We start from the raw sequence: 21400 nt of genomic DNA, 5'->3' as shown, positions 1-21400 counted from the left end.
TGAAAACTCATTGTGGACCATGGTTTGCATGAAAAGTGTCTACTAGAATCAATAAAACCATTATCATTGGTTTAAGCCTTACTAAACGAGTCGAACACCGTCGTGATAACGTTGTTCAGAACAGAACAGAGACTGAAATTATCAAAGCTGTGTGTAGGTAAATGTGAAAAAGCCTGTACCTACAAGGTCAAAAGAACATGGAGACGATTTGCTTATAAATTACATTGCGGACAATAATTTGAAGTTCGTCTTGTAGCACCACAACTAAGTGTGATGTAAAAATATGAATATCTTCGTTTTTAAAGCCTCTAATTGAAAAATCGATTATTGACGAAAATTTCTACAACAACCGTAAACTTTGGTAGATTACATTGGTATAAAATAATTTTGAACAATTAGTCTAAAATTGCAGTTCCTGCTGCTTCAATGGATTTTATAATTTTTCTTAACCTTTTGGAATTAAATTTGCAAGCTATTCACCAACAAGAATGGAAATAACAGTCATTGTGCTTGGATATAGGAAATTTTGTCTACTATATACATAATTTTCTTTAAACGCGCAACCAGTACCAATAATATGCGTTCATCCTATGCCAGAAAACGGGGGATTGTGGGCATTAAAGTTTTCCTCGTAGATAAATAGAACTTATCTGTAATTATTTTTTATAATTTAGACAAACGAACCCTTATGTTCAATTTAAACCTACAATAAATAGTATTTATGATTATATAATGTGCTCATAATAAATAATGCTTCACTTTTAAATAAACAAAAAGCCGAATAACAAACAAAAAAACGGAAAATAGCACTGGAGTCTTAATTGCTAGTAAATAGAGTTGCAGCAAAAGACAAATAAATATATGCAATTTGAAACGTTGTAACGAAAAACGACATCCAAAACCGCGCGATCTTCGATTGTCTCTCACTGCCAGCATTCCTTCCTAAATTAACATTATATTCTCCTCCACGTTCAGCAGCTTATCACCAATCTCGTTGGACGAATCGTTTGCCATCAGATTATTCTGCCACTTTTGTTCCTCGTCGAACGAGAGCTCGGCATCCAGCTTCTCCTGGATCTGATCGAACGAAGTCTTGAACCGTTCGTCGATCAGATTGTACGGCTGGATGGAGCTGTTGTCATCAAACTCGTAGTTCTCGATCGAAATATTATCGAACAAGTTGTCCAACATTATCTGACTATCCATGGTGGTAGATCCACCACCACCAGTGCTACTCGCCCCCGGGGGCTGCATCGAACCGCTGCTACTGCCCTCGCCCACACCTAGTGACCTTTTCCGCAGGTACTTCAGCGCCCCATTGCCACTAACAGTTGCTGGGGCAATGTACCGCAACTCTGGTCCCACGTTCGCAGCATCTGCTAGTTTCATTTTTTTACTCTCGTCACCTAAACTACTATCACTCCCATGCCCCGTGTGGTTTACCTGATGTTCCTCGGATCTTCTTTTAAAAGCATGTTCCTCCTCTCCGTTGAGCCGTTGTTCGTCGGACCGCGTGATTTGCTCTACTCTATGGAACCCGTTTTGTTCCTCGCCATCTCCTAACGCTGTCTGATTGTGCTGACTGCCCTGGTATGCATTTAACATCTCCTCCGGGTGTGTTACTTCATTTATCACATGGCTTGTACCAGCCGGGTGCTGATGGTCCACGATTGCTATGCTGTTTCCCAGCAACTGCTGTTGTTGCTGTTGCTGCTGCTGCAACTGTTGCTGTTGTTTCAGTAGTTGCTTTGCATGTTGCTTTGCGCACTTATTCCTAATTTTGCGTTCGTTTTTGACGAACAGTTCCTGAAGTATCTTCTCGTCCTTGACGACTAGCGTACTGATGAACTTATTCATCTCTTCTTTTGGAGGAGCGCGCTCCGGATGAACCGTATTCAGATGCTTCCGAACCGATGTTTTGGCCTTGAGCGGTGACCGATCACAGTATGGACACATGTAGTACGTGCTGTCATGGATCTCCATATGGCGCTTCAGTTGATAGTTCTAAATCGGAATTAAAGGAATAAGAGATAAGAATGATTAACGTCTACAATAAAACTATGAACTAGAATCGATTGTATGTCGTTCCCCAGTAACCCATTGCCCAGAAAGAGATTCCCCAGAATGCACAACTTCCTAGAAAAACATTCCCCAGAATGTCATAATGCACCCCAGAAAGCAATATTCCACAGATAATACCAAACTGCTTACAATGTTTGCAAATTCGATAAGTAGGTATATGCTTCAGTCTTCGTAGTTTAGTTGGCCAAAGCACCAGTCTACCGTGGTGAGGGTCGGGGTTCAAACACTACTGAACGAAAGTGATTACCTTTAATACATTTTACGAGTCGAACCTTTCACATGCTGTGCATATGCAATGTGATTGCAATTGGTGTCCTTGTCGGGTGTAGCATCAGGAAAACTGTCAATTAGCTTAGTTTTTTTCTTTTCTATTTATTTATTTCGATAATTCATTTACAATTTGTTGCAGTATATTTTTAACCGAGACCCCAGTGAAAATTGAACATTAGTAGGGAGGAGGTTCGGTTGTGGGCACCCCTAGGTATCTTTTGACAGATAACAGATGCTGTCATTCTGACAACCGTAACCGAGTGGCGATCTCTATTCGCTTGTGTGGTCGGATTGGGATCTGACGACCAAACTGGCACAACCTCACACAACCCTACTTCATTGAGCGCCGTTGCTGATGAAGCAAGTGTGTAGGAGCCGGACAATACTAAATACTCATCCTACGTGGTTGGCATGTGTACAAAAATACATATGAGAGAGTTAGTTCTGAAAAATGTATTGCGAGAGATCGGCTGGTACCTAGTGCTGGGAATTTGGTTTCATCAGTACCCGCTAAGCTGCGGTGGACGACGGAGGTCCTTCGTAGCTTAGTAGGGAAAGCACCTGTCATGCGAACTGGGGTCGTGGGATCAAACCCCATCGAAGGGGCGGTTACCCTCCAATACCTTTTCCGAACTAAATCCACTAAATCTATCACATGTTGTACATACGCATAATCAAGTTTCAGACATAGTAATTAATTTCCACACCGGGTGGCTTAATACCCGGCATATAGGCAATTAACTTTGAATGTACTGAACCGTTATTAGTTTGCTATTTTAACTTGATGTTTTTGGCTCAATATTAAACCGGATGGGGATCTCTACTTTGAACTAGGAACAAATCAATTTTATTACAAAAAAACCCAGATTAATCCACCTAGCGGTGATGGAGCCTTTCTTGCGGGTTATAAAAATAGTATTTTGGCCATAACTTTTGAGCTCATAGTCCGATTTTCAATACGAAATAATTGGATAGGATTCTGCGTCGAATGCAACTTGTTGCGAGCAAATCGGTTAAGGATAAGTGGCTAGAAAATGAGTGAGAAATTTTGCACACACAGACTTCACCTCAATTCGTCGAGCTGAGTCGATCGGTATATAACACTATGGGTCTCCGGGCCTCCTATAAAAAGTTCGTTTTTGGAGCGAACATATAGCCTTTACGTATATCTACTTTTTGAGGCTGAATGACGATTGCCATTAAAATTTTAGCGCGATCATTTTTTCTTCATTTTCTAAAAAGGTTGTGAAATTCGGTTGTGGGCACCCTTATTTTATTGACAAATCATTCAATATCGTTTAAGTTGTCCCCTAACTTATATCAAATGACGTTTTTATGCAGTTTTTATAATTATTTAGACCAGGGTATGCAGAAATCGCTCTGGGGCCGTCCAGAAACCACGTGGTCATATGTGGGAGGAGGGGGGGGTTGGAAAATGACCACGATAAGCCACATGGGGGGAGGGGCGGTGTTGCTCTCGAACCACGTGGTTCTTTTTACACGAAAAACTTTCAGGGCTGTTACAAACTAGTCGAATTCCAATCCGCGAAATCCGCGACTAGCAAATTGAAAACCGCGACTGTAAAAACAAATCCGCGACAAACAAAAATATGGTTTCTTACTTATAATTACACGTCTTATAATTTTTAAATTTTTCAATATTTTTGCTTTTAATCTATTGGCATATTCGTCAATAGAAAACAAAAAGAAAGAACATTCACTAATTTATGTAATATCTAAAACTGCATAGTTAACGCTTTAACCATATCATGAGCCACAGAAAATATATGTGCAGCGTTGAACTATGCCCGGAAGTAATTCAATTTTTAATGTTGCCGGGAAACCCCCCATTTGAATCGATGTTGTATCATTGCATTTCTTTATAAGCAAGTTGTGCAGATGACAGGCTGTCATAGGTAAATACCAGTTAGATCAAGGGCTATATTTGAATTATACTTTTTAGTACGCTATATAGTATTCTTCTAATCTCTACTATCGTTTTACAAGGTCTTGGACGCATCAATAATCCGTCGAGCTATTTATTGATTAGTCATTGCATTATGTACTTCCGTAAATCCGCCAGTTAGGAAATAATATAAGACTAATTTTTTTAAAGCAAGCGATTCTCTACAGAACTCTGCAGAGGCCCGAGCAAAGCCTGACGAATCTGATTTAAAAGCATTCAGGCGAAATGAAACCAGAGGTGGACAGTAACGATTCTACGGCCTACGAATTTTTAAGAACTTGGATAATATTCACGATTTGAAAAATGATGTCATTATCACTACGTATGAGATAATGCATGGGTATTGCTAAGCTTATACAACACGGCAGACTCGATACGTTGTTCATTTCACAGAAGAGTGTCAAGCGAAGATAACATGCACTAGACATCCCAGAAGAGGCCGTAGGCTTCATGTTAGGCCGCGTACACGATAGCGTTTTGCCATCTATAGTGAGCATTACTATGTCGTATGTCCTCAGGGCCATTTAGCCGGAAGGGGGCCCCGGGGCCGACGGTATGTGGGGGCCCCAAAATGTACAAAAAAGGTTGGTTTTGGTACATAAGATTTGTGGGGGCCACGGCCACCATGGCCCCCCATAAATCCGGCCCTGTATGTCCTATCCATCGTAGGATTCGTTTGGAGTCTCAAGGCTCGAATTCAGTCAGACAGTTTGCTGCAACTAAGTAATACGAACGATGGAACGACTCTCAGTGGATATACGAACAGCGAGGAATTTTGAAGCGAAGGTAATGGAACAAAAACAAGCAAAACCTATTGGAATGCATAATAGAACAAAGGATGAATACTGAATGGTTTGAATGAGATGCCTGTAATAGTCATCATTGAGCATGGTACTAGATGCAACTGATCGTCGGGCAATTAAAAAAACCTCTCGTTCAACCGACGATATTCGGATTTCTGAATATCGCCCCAACCATTGAAAAGCAATCTGATCCTTTCTCACAAAAAGAAAGGTCGAACAATCCACAAGGATTTTCTGTTTTGCAGCTAATATCGGCGAGAATGATCAAAATGTGGCATTCCCAACCTAGACATCAATCCTTCAGCTTCAGCAGCAAGTTAACATACCACCGGACAACAGCGAAAAGATTACTGAGAGACACTCGAGGATGCAGATGAACCATAGGGGAAACCGCCAAATGTTGAACGGCTAATTTTTTCGCCTATTGTTGAACCTCCATAAGAAATACACGTGCGTTCAACAATAGGCGAAGAAATTAGCCGTTCAACATTTGACGAATTACCCTATTTGTTTCACGTGATGAACTTATAAATTAATGTAAAAAATCACGATAATAAAGAATTAAAAAAAACATATTTGCACCACCCTAGAAAAAAAAGCTATACAAAGCGGCAGGAACCCCACAATTCCAGTCCTCAGGGAGAAGCCGGAGCCGTCGGACCTTATCATCGCAATTTTTGTCTATTTTATAAGTGTTTTTGTGTTTTTTTTCTACCAAATTTTATCCTTACAATTATTTTAATGTGGTAAAAATTTAATTCAAATAACTGGCGAAGCCCTTGGTTGACTCGCAAGACGGTCCTTCTGGTCCGGCCTTCCTCTTAATTAAAATGGCTAAATCCTTCTAATTCCTTTCCGCATTGGCGTTGAACCTAAAATTATAAATTTCAAAGCACCTAAATAAAGACAGCTTCGATCAGCTATCAGTTCCGTCCCAGCAGTAGCAGGTGTGAATATAACTGCGTTTGATCCGACTTTATCGTCGACCCTTTATGAAGCACAGGCTATCATAATTGTAATTCCGCAGTTAGCAGCACAAAAGTTCTAAGCAATAAAATAAATAGCTCTCGGCATTTCGATAATCCAGAAGTGCAATATGATCGATCTGACAATTCGACAGACTTTCTATGTGTCCACTTAAACCAACATCCATACGACTATTGAAAGATTATTCAAATACCATGTGTTTGGATCTCGACGGGTTGCCTATTTTGCAAACGCCTACATAAATTACATGTTGAATTATTTCTTAAATTAATAATAATTGAGGAAAATCGCGATTTTCGCGAGAGTGTAATTATAAATCCGCGATTTTCGCGACTGGAAGGGTAAATCCGCGAGAATCGCGAAATCCGCGACAGTTGTAACAGCCCTGAACTTTTGGTGAATAACAATAGCGGTGTGAAAAATACAAATCAAAACGCAAAGCGCATCTTAGGGCCGATGCCCACGTATCGTCTTTTCAACTCAGCGTTTAAAATACGTAGGTGTGCATCGAGAAAAACTGGATACGCAGCGTCGGTCGCAACGCCGATGCATATCTGCGTTATTTGACCAACTTAGCCTTAGATCCTATTTCCATAAAAAATAAACGAAAAAAAAGTTGCGATTCAGTCTCAATTTCCACAACAAAAATTTGGGAAAGAAAAAGGAAACAATTTTTTTTTTTTAATTCCGCCGGAAGTGGTTTTTGGCATCACGCCGCCGACACTTTTGCATAAGCGGACTGTAGCAACAATTTTGAAAACTGTTCATGTTTTTACAATAATCTAAGAAAAATCTTCAAAAGAATTTATTTATTTATTTATTTATTTATTTATTGGGAGCAGGGAAAAGCCCGCTTGATTCTTCATGAATAAAAATTTCTTGTTGATATTCAGGAAAAATCCAGTAAATAAATTTCTTGTAAAAACTTTGACCTTACTTCATACAATCCTGATAAAGTGCTAGCATTCAGAATGTTTTTTGAACAATTCTCTCTGGAAAATTTTGCTTGGTGTTTCAGATAAACTTTTTTCGATTTTCTACTGGAAAATCTTAGGAATTTCCATCGGAAATATTTTGGCATATTACGAATAATTTCTTTTGGAAATTAAAAAACTGCTGAAAATTTCTAGGAATTTCTTTTGAAAAACGAAAACAATTTCCATTGGAAATTTAGAAGAATTTCCTTTGAAGATTCATTAAAGTTGCCCAGGATTTTGAAAAAAATCTTTAGAGATTCTGTAAAAAAAGTAAGCTGGACTTTTTTTCTAATTTATACTGGAAATTCTTCGGAATTTGATGATATTATTTCGGATCCTTCTACGGATTCTTCAAGTTCTTCAAAATTTCTACCAAACATTTTTCGGAACTCTTCCACAGAATTTAAAAAAAAAGTCGTTGAAATACTGAAGATTTTTCCGACTCCGAAGAATTTCTTCTCAATATTCTGAAGGGTTTCCCTTGCAACTCCAGAATAATTATTCTTGAAAATGAGGAAGATCTTGGAATTTAAAATTAATCCAAGCAATAAATGTAGGCAATGATTTAGGATTAAGAAGCCTAGTTTTTATGATATTGAATAATAAGGATAATTGATCGAAAAATTTAATAATGCACCTAATTAGAACATTTAGGTGAATGCACAAAGCTCTACTAGTGCGTATGAAAAAGGTTATGACATAGAGAAGCTTGCATTTAAAAAATCAACATGAAATTCTAAATTCTAGATTCCTGCGATATGAAAAAAGTGACAGTGTTCCAGAAAAAACACTCCAATTCCTAAAACAATCTAGTTTAAAAAACAGTGTTATATTAACGATTGAAATTGAATTCCAAAACAAATCTCAACCCTTTCAGGACGGATGGATCATATATGCCCAGCATTTTAGATTGTCTATTAAATCACAAAAGAGAGCTAGGCCACCATTTTCTTCAGTAAAATTGTTCATCTTGATATTGGCTTTACAGAAAAAATATGGGAGCTCAAATTTGACTGACCCTGAAAACTCAGATATGAAGTAGAAATGTTTGAATCATTCTGAACAATCAGATAAGATGGGTATTCCTGAACGTTAAGCCAGTGATTAATATTCAGGAATACGAGATGCTCAAGGTGCTCCAAGATGCTCTCAAGTTCAGCCCACGACTTCGCGGGTGATCAATCAAGACATTTGCAATGTCATCATCATCCTCATCATCATGTCCCAATCCGATGCAATAAGCATATGATCCTTATTTCCATTAACATGAGATCCAAGAGACAAAATACCCAACATTTATTAAATTTATTTTTTATTTATTTAATTATCTTGAGTCAACATCAAGTTGCACAATGACTATGAGGTTTGTTCGCAAACTTATTTTGTAGGGCCTTAGAAGCACTGGGTTCACGGACTTGAATGATTAAGTAGTTCAAACATTACGACTTCCAGGACGTTTTTTAACACCTAAAAGTTTTGTATAACCTAAGTCGAGTCAAGTACGAAACACTGAAGACGACCTTACTGTTGAGGTCGAAATACGTATCTGTCAAGGTACAATCAAGTGGTGGAATTAAATGGGAAGATACAAACTCGTCTTATGACAAGTAAAGACATTTCATTAAAAAGCTCAAAATAATTTTCTTAACTAAAAAGCCTGTAGTAGCTTGTATAAATAATAATTGTCATATCAACCCAATGGACCTAATGGGATATTATATCATACATCATTCATAATTTGGTTAATTGGATAAATCGAATGAAATTTTCCATAACAGAATAGGAAATTGCCAATAAATAAATCAGGGTATAAGTATTAAATAAACATAGATTTACTACAAATAATACAAAATTTCCATAAACAGTTGAAAATTTTCCACAAAACAATAATAAATTAGCACTTGTAAAGGCAAATAGCAGAATTGCAATTATGTATTTAAAAAAATCATTAATAAAGAAATTAAAAAATATGGTGATGTTTTGGAAAATTTCTAAACCATTACAAATTATTCTCGAAATTTTTATAACATTTTGCGAGTCCGCATTTTTTTGTATCCTCCTGATGCATCGAAGGTATGCGAGTTCTAGATATCCTAATACCTGATACACATTATTATAAATTCAGTAGAAAATCGAATTATAGCCGCTATTGAAATTGGATTTTTCTCACAATCCATACGTTAAACCTAATTTCGGAAGTAGTGCGCTGTATAGCACATCACCAAATGAAAACAGCGCACCACTTCCGAAGTTAGGTTTAACGTACGAATTGTGAGAAAAATCCAACTTTGTTAGCGGTTATAATTCGGATTTGCACTGAATTGATAATACAACATGATAACATCATCAACATTTTCGAATTTATGAATATTTATAATTTCCATGCTGGGTTTAGTTTGATTTTGAATCAGTTGAAATTGTCCATCTTCAAAATTGATCGGATTAACCATATGTTTTAGTTACATAGGGTTTTTTTTTTAATTTTTGTACTTGAAAAAAAACACGTGGTCAAAGGGGGGTGGAGGGGGGTTGAAAATCTTCAAAAATATGACCACGTGGTTTCTGGATGGCCCCTCTCAATAGATAACGAACAATGATTAAAAAGATGCAAAAACTATTCCGAATCATAACAAGCCATGATAACAAATTAAACTTGTATACAAGTGTAAAAAAACAGAATCGGATAGGCAGCCCCCACAGATTGGGTGATTCTCGCTTTGTTTTCGCTCCTTTCTTGTTGGTTACTGCACAGGTGTGTAGAACAAGTTGAAATGCATCATCAGAGCCAGTGCTCCCCGCATTTGGAGCTTTCTAAAAGAAATTTATCATGGGGTATAGCATCCCGGATCAGTTCTCTATCATGAGAGCTTGCGAAAAAAGTTTCTCGCTGTATGCTACATATCGTATATGTATACAGAGATGATAAGTGAGAGACTTGCTCTTTCTCTTTAGGATTCAATCCCTGATTTAGACATAATTGATTGAAATAATGAGCCATATTTTTGTCCTTTGGGTATTTTCAGTTATTATATCCACACTATTTGGAACAAATCGTTAACTGATTTTCTTGCAACAAGTTTTATTCGACGGGGAATCCTGTTCCATTGTTTCCTATTGAAAATTGGTCAGATCGGACTATGGGATCAAAATTTATGGTCAAAATATGTTTGGCTCGTGAGCTGCAGAAGGTCGCCGTGAGTATGGCAGCAATCCAGGAAATACGGTGGCCCTGATCTGGAGAACGTGAATTCCGGGCGGTAGATCCCATAGCGAACGTTTCATTTAAGTACCGCATCTACTATAGCGGTGGTGACAGAGCAGAACGAGGAGTTGGCTTTATGGTGATCGGGAAGCAGATGAAGCGTGTTATCCAGTGGAAGCCGATAAGCGACTGCATTTCCGTGTTGAGAATGAAGGGCAATTTCTTCAACTTAGAAACAAATCAAGCAACGTACTGAGGGTCGTGGGTTCGAGTCCCATCGGAGGGCAAGTAGTTATCTACAATACAAATCAATATCTTCCACATAATGTACATATTCCTTTTTCAACGATTTTGTTATCCGACCTCCGAATCTAACTGGTATATTGCTCAGAATAGAGATCTTTCAAATCGGCTCTTTTCACCATTCGGGTGCACAGGACCCTTCGTCTCTAGCATTTAAAAACTCTTACATAGGCTAGGTGTACCAGTTGTGGCTATAGCACCAGTTGTCGCACTAGTGCTTTATATGACCAATCAAATCACCGCACACCAAGTTCATATCGATAAAGCATATTCATATGACACGATAACACCTTCGATTTCCTCCAAAACAAGTAAAGCATAATTGTAAAAATTGATTTTGCTTAATTTTTAACGTCCTTTGCACCAGTTGTCGCACTAGTGGTCCCAATTTGGCCAGTCCCATAAGAAAACAATTGCCAAATAAGGAACCAAAATTAAGAATAGTGCCACAACTGGTGCATGCGTTCCTATTATGGATTAATCAATTTTGAGGATAATAACAAATTTTATTGTGGTTTTCACAGCTGTTCTAAGGAGCAGGAAGTAAAACCTTTCGTTTGATATATAAAGTCCACCCACATGCCTTTTACTTATTTAAAAAAATAGTTGTTCTTATGTATGGCGACAATTGGTACACCGACCCTATTTTGTTGTTATGATAGAAATCTTATTACTCCCAGCTTATTACCATTATTAGTATCATCATTTGATGCGACCCCAGATTGAGTCCAAATTTAGAAGCTGACATGAGTCACATTGTTTTCGAGTTATTTATTTTTTTCAAATTTAGTGAAAACTATACGTTTTTCTCAATGTTGATTGATTTTTATTATTCGAAAAAAAGCATTGTTTGATGTCTCTCAAACATTAATTTAATATTGTTCTTCGTGCTGTTGTTCATGATGTAAATTCATCATGAGAAAAAAGAAAAACAAACCCTTCCCAATCATCGAAGTATGAACGAAAGCGTGCGCGGTGCGCCTCTCGGCAAAGCACAGCCTGCACTGAGAAACCAAACTATCCAAAATCGAGTGTGAAAGTATTCAAAATTGAGTATTTTACTAATACTGTCTTTTTGGATTGTTTGTTATTTATATTGTTGAGTAATTATTACTTAATTTGGGGGTGATCTCCAAAAACTCGCCTTGAGTTGTTGCTTTCCATTAAAGTACCCAAAGCGAAGTGTTGACCTTTCACTTCAGTTTGGCTGAAAAAACACTTTGCAAATCAGTCAGTCAGGAAACATGTTCCGCACAGTGTTTGCTGGAAAATATTTTGCTTTCTGCGGAATTAAATAAGTAAAGCCTTCGGTAAAACTCGAGGAAAACCAACCAAGTTCACGGGTAAGTAGTACCAGAGAACATTGTATTGTATATCCAATTTATATGAATATTGCATTTTCAGCGGAAGTTCGGCACGAAGACTTTGTTGCAAGAGTTGCAAGAGCAACTGAGAAGCAGAAGAAGCGAGGTGAGCATTTCGATACCGATTTGTTACGATGTATTGCATTTCAGTTTTGAATTATATTACCTGCAGGTCCAACCGTCTTCTGTATATCCGTTTGGATTATTTGGGAATGTGCATACAGGCCAGGAATATGTATGCAGCATGAGGGACCAGATGCAGCCGTTGCGGCAGATATTTTATACCGCTGCCGGTTGGGCAAGATCCGGAAATTCGAGCTGTGTAAAATGTATACATATAGGCATTGAAATAAAATAATGATCATTTCACATCAATCGCATAAATAACATTAAACGAAGAAAAACCAAAATTTTCCTGGGGAAATCGATTCTTGATTTTGAGTAATTTCTATTCAAACCGCAGTCTTTTTAGTACAGTTATTTTCACTCAAAATGAAGTCTTTAAAAACTACTTAAAATTAAGTACTTCGCGAAAAACTCAATTTTGAGTTGTTGCACTTAGCTGTCAAGTTGAGTGAAAATGACTTAATTTTGGATTGTTTCGAATTTCAGTGTGACACTCCGACAGAGTCTAACCGAAGGTACGTCGCGTCGTTGATTGTTCTCGCAGCGCTTACATCTAAACGCGCCTGTTTCGCATGCAAAAGAGGATGATGTGAGGAAACGAAGATAGCTGACAACGCTCACGATGGTTCTCCGCGCGTGGAGAACGAGTGAGCATACCAAGAAGGAAATTCGTCGTTCAGGAGAGTAAGCGCGGACGACTTGAAAAGAGCAATCACACCAAAACGGCAACCTCACCAGACCCAAGACCGCCGTTACCCACGACGTCACGCAAATGGATTTTTTCAGCGAGGAGTCGGAGATACCGGAGACATGCCCAAGTCAACAAGGTCTTCGATAACTCCACTTCTCAACAGCGCATGAATTACAACGACGACCAAGGCACGAACACGGACAATGAGCTCAATCGGTTCGGAAGTAGGGAAAGTGTAGTACCTCTTCCGATCCGGGACGTCTTATTCCAACCCGTTGATGACGAATTCGCCTCCGTAACCGATCAAAATACTGAACACACCACAATAACGGAAACTCGGAATAGACGGCAAAGAGAAGTGGTAGCCTTTCTTTTCACTGGCTGCCGCCATTCACAAGCAAGTATAATCTACAAAGCTTTTACACCCGATAGAAGCGTTACCAGCATCGACGATGTCCACAGCACTACACTACAAATCTTTTCCCAGTGCAGGCTGTTGCCGGTAGATCTGGAAATAATCGTGTAGTAGTTTCGGCAACGGCTGGCACTGTGGGGCAAGACGTCCACAAGTCAGTACTCGCTTATTCCAACTACAGGCAGATACTGTCTCGTACAACATTCTAGGTCACTTCCAAGCAGCGGTTCCCGAATAAGTCCCTTCGTCAGATCGTCGCGGTAATATTACACAAAGCGCTTCCCCGGTGCCGGCTGTTGTCATGGCACCCTTTTCTCCCCCACAGTTGAACAACCAACGCGAAAAGTATCCACATCGTTATCTGTCACATGTTCCATCACGGATAGTCGCTCTGGCGGCGTTTTCGCTCTACAGTGGAACCTGCGCGGTCTGAGGGCCAACATTAGTGAGCTGAAGCTTCTCATCGCCGACCTTGAACCTTGCGTCGTGGCACTCCTGGAGACCAAAGTGAACCAAACCGTTGTCTCACCAGATTTCGTCGGCAGAAACTATACCTTACTCTTAGAATCAAAAAGCGTGCACTATTGGCAACACGGGGTTGGCCTTGCTATAAGGAAAGGCATACCATTTGAGCGTGTGCAGATCGATACCCCACTGCATCTTATTGCTGCTCGCATTCACGCACCGATCCAGGTAACCGTAGTTTCTGGGTAAATTCCGCCGAGTTCTGTTCAATGTCAGGCCGCAATGGGTGAGTTGTTCGAGCAACTAGAAGCTCCAGTGCTCTTCTCGGAGATTCCAACGCGCATCATCTCGCGTGGGGCTCAAACCATTCGAACCCGCTTGGTCGTTTCATCGCCGAGACGACTTTGAATAAACAGTTGGTAATTCTAAACGATCACTCGCATACTCATATCGACCCGGCTACGGGAAATACTTCGGCCATCGACTTGACCATCTGCTCCAATCGCAATCGTGGGAAAAAATCGTGGCGAGAATATCACACAGCAGCACGACGACTGAATTGTGGCGAACCGTGAACACGTGGTAATCAGCAACAGCGTCCGGTAGTCCTCCTTTATAGCAAAAGACTTGCGACCTCCAGCTACGACCTTGTAACTACCCCGATTAACTCGGTCATGGCTGAAGCTGGCAATCTACCGTTCGAACTATTGTCTATCAGTCTATCGCACGGACGGCCTTTCGGATGTTAGCTAAAAGTCGACACAACAGCATCCTTCCGCTGGTTCATCGAGCTTCCGACCGTGTACTCGAAGTAACGGGTACAGCGCTTCCCACTGTTGGCCAGCTTATAAGGCAGAGCAATCGTGTTTGGCACGCACGTAAACCGTCGATAGTATGGGATGTAAAGAAAAGTGTCCGAGTCGGCGACCCACCAAACAGAGTTCGTCCAGTCGTCCAACAGCTACTTTCGACTAAATTTCACAGGTCGAAAATAATTTACAAAGATGTCTCCAAGCATGATGACAAGGTAGGGTCCGCCTTCCACTCCCATAGCCTAGTTCGAAAGTTGAGTCTCCCGAAAGAATGCAGCGTCTTCTCGGTGGAGACGTATACCATCAAGAAGGCGGTAACTATACGAAATATCAATGACGACATGGTGATACTAACGAACTCTGCAAGCTGGCGTTAGAATCGGGAGCATCGAAACATCCGTGGATCCAGGAAATAGAACAAACAGCACAAAACAAAACTGTCTGCTGGATCCCCGGGCACACTGGTGTGAACGGAAATACTGTGGCTGATCAACTAGCGAACGAGGTCAGGGAACAGCCTGTCATCGACACGCCTATCCCTGGCGCTACGAATGGTGAAATAGGCGATACGACTCCGGTGGGACCCTTCTCTAACAAAGTTGAGAATTGACTACACGCGGCTGACCCACTCTTTCTTGCTGAAAAAGGATCCTCCGACCACATGTGATTGCTGTGGAACCGACGTAAACGACGTGCGACATCATATTTTGCATTGCCGGAAGTATGAGAAAGAACGACATCAGTACTACTAGTCTGAAAGATGTCCTCAGTAATTATGAAGGAAGAACAAAAAAAAATGCCCAAGTAACCATGGAGCTATATATCCTTGCAAATATCACAGCCATTAAAGTAGACTTAAAGTGGAAAAAGGCCCTTTTACGACTGAAATAATGCTTCATTACTTGGACATGTTGAAATAAAACATAAGTAATGCATCGCTGCACTCGTGATGCTGAACTAGGGTAAATGATGTATCTTGGACAAGCGCAGGACATTCATTAGAAAATATATCGAGATTGAATAGTATAAAACAATTGAAAACCACTAGGTTCATCCAAATACATAACCTATGATTAGTCTTAGTCCAATTTTTGAGTAAATCACGTTTACTAGGTGTAAACTGTGATATACTGCGAACTGAAATATTTTCTTTTTGGACATCAAATATATAATTTCGACATGGAAAATGCATATATTTTGGACAGAGTCATTTTCTCCTAATTTAAAAATGGTCACCTACAGATCTCAATGGTATGACTTACCTACACATATCCACATTCATTTAAATGCATTTATTTGCTTAACTGACATAGATTAAACCAGAAATTAACATTGTTGTTGGCAATTAATGGTTCATCCATGTACTGTACATGAGGTGACCAATAAATGTCTGATGCATAAAAACATAACTTCATTTTGGTCACTCCTTTTTCATCCGTCTCAAGTTCATGTTAAGCGATTGGAATATGTTAGTATCTCAATTACAATCAAACTGTGGCCGCAGGACCTCAAGATTGCCGTTTGAACCAATTCAAACGTGTTTCAGGTGCATGTTACGAAGAGTCCTTTAATGCATGTTCTCCTGCATAGTGGCGTCCAGCAGGAACTTTGGTAGAAAGCTTTACATTTTAGATAATTTTAAAGATAAATAATAGTTTAATTGTGAATTCTCATCAGAAGCCGCTAGAGTTGAGGTAAAAGTATGCAATGATCATACTTTCGATAAAAATTTTTCTATACATTATCTAAAATTGATCGAAGAAGCTCAAGGCTTGTCCAAAATATATACATGTCCAAAATATATCATTTACCCTAGTGTACCGTTGCTTGACAGTTGATGCATAAATGCATCTTTAAACCGTTAAAACTGTTCTAATGTCATTAGCATTTAATATTCTGATCTGTGATTGATTAAACGCAATAATTAATGTTTGGTGGTTACTTGGGTGGTGGTGTTTTTGCACCAAACGCGATTATACGAGCAACTCTGAATGATGAGAGGTCTTAAAACGGTATCAGCAAAATTATCTCATCGGCAGAGCTACACGAAGCCTTTCCCCAGTGCCGGCTGTTGCCGGTAGATCGGGATGCAATCGTGTAGTTATTTCGGCAACGGCTGGCACTGTGGGGCAAAACGTCCTACAGGTCAGTACTCGATACTGTACAGATACTGTCTCGCCAAAAATTCCAGGTCGCTACCAAGCAGCAGCAGTCCTCTCATCCGGGAAAGGGCCCCAACGAATCGTCGAAGAAATATTACACAAAGCGCATTCTCAGTGTTGGCTGTTGTCGGTGTTTCAAGACTAGTGTAAGGGTTTCGACAGCGGCTGGCACTGTGGGGCAAAGCGTCCCATAGGCAAGTTCCAGCTCTGAGCAAATATCCTCACAGGTTATCGTGGCACCTTTGCTCCCACGTATGACTAACCAACGCAGAGCAGAGTTCGTTGTAGACTTCGGCACGGGTTGTCGTTATGGCGGCGCCTCCGGTCTACAGCACCACATGCTTTACACAATTCTTTGTTTCCACAGAAGAAGGGACTGGCAATTTATTCGTTAGGACGAGAGTAGGAGAAGATGAAGCTGAAGAGAAGAAAGATTATGAGATGGTTTCCTCTCTCTAGAAGGAAAAAGACGAAAATTTCAGAACTTCGTTTCAATTATTGCGGATCTTTTCAAAATTTTCTACTTTGTGGATTCCGCAGTTTTTCCGCAGCTGTCAAAGTTCTACCTTTCTACAGCAAGTCTAAAACTTTTCGAAGCACTGAAACAAAAACGTGATACTTTGTGTTGTCATCGTAGAATGCCATGCTAAACAGCAAATAAAAACTATGAAGTGATAGCTGCGATAGTTTATAAATTGAGCCGGAAAAAGGAAAGTTTTCTCTGGAAGAGCAATAGTTGTAAATCAAAATTACCCTGACACGAATGCATCCATGGCGGTGTGAAGTGTCTCTAATAAACAAACAAACAAACAAACATCCCGTTTGACGGTACAAAAGAATAAATCGTTTAATTGGAATGTGACTGTGTAATGATGCCGGTAACGAAAACATATTATTTTTTAAATGTAACAGATGTCGTTTTGAATTAGGTCAGCTTAATCTCTACATATCTATATACAATAGACCTCTTCAAAAAGTATCAAAAATTCAACCGGTCAGCCCAGAATCACAATTCTTATGCTAAAAGAAGCCTTCTGTAAAATTTTCAGCTAGATCGAATAAAATTGCGAGGTGGCTCAAGTCGATTTAGTGTTTTTGGGCTATTTTCAATTTTCAAAAAATCTAACATGAAATATAAACGCGAAAAATCATCGCAATACCCTCTAAACAGAAGCTTGTGCTTGTGGGTGTGCTCTACAAGTCTTGTTAAAGTGATTTTCAAGCTTTTAGGTGGATAACAACACTGTTTCTCATTTAAAAGTCGCTGTTCTACAAAATGTTTGAATATATTACAAATCATTGCCAATTTATTATATTATTATTCCTCTGTTGACACTGGACGTTTGAGTAATATAATTGTCAATGTGCGATTTACCGTTAAATTATTAAAAATCAGAAGCTAAACATTTGTCATAAATTCACACGTTAGGGTTTTTTCAAATAAGTTGTTCAAACAAAGGCTTATTGTAGCACACGAACTGTGATTCAGGTCTAACCGGTTGAATTTTTGATACTTTTTGAAAACATGAAGAGGTCTAATATACATAAAAATGAATTTCTGTCTGTCTGACCCGTATAGATGCGGAAACTACTGAACCGGTCGGTGTTAAAAATTGAATGCAAAAGTTTTTAGGGACGGGGAAGGTTCTTAAAATGGTTCAAGACCCCTCCACGCTTTGGAAAACGAGGCTCCCATACAAATGAAACACCAATTTCTTAATAACTATAGAATTAATCAAGTAAACGGAACCAAATCTGGCATCCTCCCTCCCTCACTTCCTTCCTCCCTCCCTCCCACTGCAAAGGGGGGCTCCCATCCAAATGAAACAGAAATTTCTGCATAACTCGAGAACCAATAAAAAATAAATAAATTTTAGGCGAAACGGAGTTCGTCGGGTATGCTAATCTTATATATAAAAATGAAATGGTCTGTGTTCGTATCCGCATAACTCGAAAACGGATAGATGGATTTTTTTCATTTCTTCAGCAGAAACATTCGTTATAGTTTCCGACGGGTTTATATGATATTTCCTAATGCGAAAATTACGAGTAAAGTTGAGCAAATCGTGAAAAACTAAAATCAAGATTCGCATGGATATTTCGCATGGGCAGTTCTCAATGTGTATTTTCGCCTACTATGCAGGACAACGTCTGTCGGGTCAACTAGTAACGAAATAAAAATAAACAATGCGCGTCAAAGGAGTCAACCAAATAATAATCTTTAAAAAATAAGAAGTTGAGTGTGCACACATATACATTCAAACTAAAAAACCTTAAATAAAGTCAGCCAAATGTTTCGAAATATCAAACAAAGTATAATACAAAACAGAAATTCAATTACCTTCGGAAACACCCTATCGCACTCCTCACACGGGTAGCTAGCGCTACTGCTGCTAGATGGGGTTAGTCGCGAGCTGTTATCGCTATCGCCGTCGCAGCACGGGTTACTACTACTGTTTGTAGCGCTGTTGATATCGTTAGCGTCCGCCTATGGAAAGCATGTTTATTTGAGGGTTTTAAGCAGCCAGAAGCAAGAAACAGCAAGGAAATGGATTTACCAGCCAATAAAGAGTCACATTTTTGGCCACGACCGTGATGGAAAAACAAACGCAAGTGCGGTGAAAGATCGATTGTATAACATGTCCAGGTAAACCAATTCTGTGGAAACTTAATCCTTCGATGTAGATTATATTTACTTTAAAGAACAGTATCTCAGGAAAAAGAATATCGAACGAATAATTGAACGAGTCACACAATATCAAAATGAATGTAAAAGAAATCAAAAAAGAAGATAACGCAAAACAAAATAGTTAAAAATGGAAGGTTTTACGAAACAAAAAAATGCATGAAAGAAGTCGATATTGTACTGTACTGTAAACTCTAAATATAAAAATCCACAACTACAGTCAAACTCCCATGAATCGATGATCTGACTCGATATCGACTCATGGAAGCAAATTATGCCTTATTAAATAATATTTTCTGGGTTACTGTGATGGTCCGTTGAAACAGCTTTCCAAAGAAATTCTCTTCCATCTCGATATTTCCATGAGTCCATACTTCAATATCGACTCAGGGAAACCTAACTGGAGATCATAAAAGAAAACAACCCATGAAGTGATCTACCGGAAAATGGTTTACCGGAAAAGGTTATACAACCAAAGAAAGCATCATCAAATCGCAATAGTAAATAAGAGGCGAAAACACAATTGAATTAGTGTTCAAGCTTGTTTTCCGGAATTTAGATATTCGGTTTGACGTTCGGGATGTACTTACGGAGAGCTCCTCCGGGCTGATAAAACCATTGGGGATCGAGTCCGGTGTCCGATCGGTCACGGAGATCAGTTGCTGCGGTTCCATGTTGCCGTTGCTGATTTTAATGGGGGGCAGGGCAAGGAGTTGCGTTTCACCGGATGATTCACTGGTGGCCATCAGGTGATTGGGTTCCTCAATTATGGTGTTCAAGCCATCCAGATTGGCCGTTGGGTGATGCAACGATGGGATTGAAGTGGCGGCGGTTCCTTGGAACTGGTGGGCTGTTGTTGGTGTCGATGTAGAAAGAATCGATGCTGGCTGTTGATGGCGGTTTGAGATGGGCACGAGTTTTGGTAACTTGTCGGTTGAGTTTAATACTTTAAGATCTATCTTATTGCCTAACGCGTTGGTGTTTTGGTTAAGAAATAGCTGACTAGTATCGATCAGGTTATTGTTGGTCAACTCGAGGTTGGATATGATGATGATGCTATGAGACTTGTTCGGAGTGCTGGTCGTTGGCCCCGGACTGTTGGAAACAACTGCTGGAGCAGCAGACGGGATGGCCACTTGCATGCTAGCGGATGAATTTGGTGATGCGGAGAGCTTGTTCAGATGTTTCTTTTTGTTGTACTGTCGTGGCACATGAACGGGTTGTTCCGGTGTGACAATGACACTGGAATTAGTTGCTGCTGGCTCACCGCCATTGGCTGCGGCGGCTTCCATCTTTTTGCTTTTCTGAGTTAATTTGGTGGCCAGGGCCTTGGCAATTGCTGGCTTGATAGGTGAAGTTTTCTTCTGGTTGATTTGTGTAATAACTTTTTTCTCAGATTTGTAATCATTCGAAACCGTATAAACGGTGTGAACTTTTCTCAAATGCTTCTCCAATGCATTTGGATTTTTGAATAGTTTGGCACATACAATGCACTTGTACAACTGCTTACCATTGGGGGCTTGAACATCCGTAATCATGTCTTGACTGGAACTTGTGTTGGTAATCGGGATCGTTGTCATGCTGGACACAGCAACCACCGAGGGCTGCGGTATCGGTTCAAACTCCGTGTCGATTTCCATGTCATGATCTCGAATCGGATCCGTATCCGTTAACATATCGGATGTATCATCGACCATCATCATACCATCTCCGCTCACACTCTCTAAAGGATCGATGCTAGGCTTCAACTCATCCAAAGGGGTAGGGTCAATCTCATCGAAAACCGTTTCGTCCTTTGGCTCTACCAGGAGCTTGTCCGAAGTATCCTCTAAACTGCCCACCAGAACGCTCTCGTTTGGGTCCTTGTGAATTTTCATGTGACGCTGAAGTGACCAGGAATTGGACAGCACTTTCAAACACTTTGGGCAATGCAGGTACGCCGTTTTAGATTTTCGTTCGGTGCACTCGTGATCCTTTAATTCTTCCGCCAATTGGAAGAGCTTTAATACAGAGAAGATAAAAGTTTGTTGTTGAAATATGTTCGAATTTAGCTGATCATAAATAATAAAAATGAGGTCCTAAATTGTTT

The 21400-nt window shown here is 39.7% G+C and overlaps 1 protein-coding gene across 2 annotated transcripts in view; it reads right to left on the bottom strand.

The window, feature by feature from the left end:
• Nucleotides 1-643: 643 nt before the first annotated feature.
• LOC134220194 (uncharacterized) overlaps nucleotides 644-21400 on the bottom strand; it is a 57198-nt gene continuing 36441 nt past the window's right edge. For both annotated transcript variants that reach the window (XM_062699174.1, XM_062699173.1), the window contains exons 6-8: nucleotides 19902-21311; nucleotides 18967-19113; nucleotides 644-2004 (exon numbers count right to left, since the gene is read on the bottom strand). In XM_062699174.1, coding sequence (XP_062555158.1) covers nucleotides 943-2004; nucleotides 18967-19113; nucleotides 19902-21311 — 2619 coding nt within the window. In that variant the 3' untranslated portion in view covers nucleotides 644-942. The remainder of the gene's footprint in view (nucleotides 2005-18966; nucleotides 19114-19901; nucleotides 21312-21400) is intronic.

The sequence above is a fragment of the Armigeres subalbatus genome, chromosome 3, assembly GCF_024139115.2.
Source record: "Armigeres subalbatus isolate Guangzhou_Male chromosome 3, GZ_Asu_2, whole genome shotgun sequence".
Lineage (NCBI taxonomy): Eukaryota > Metazoa > Arthropoda > Insecta > Diptera > Culicidae > Armigeres > Armigeres subalbatus.
The sequence above is the reverse complement of the archived record's forward strand: the minus strand, read 5'-3'. Positions and strand labels throughout refer to the sequence as shown.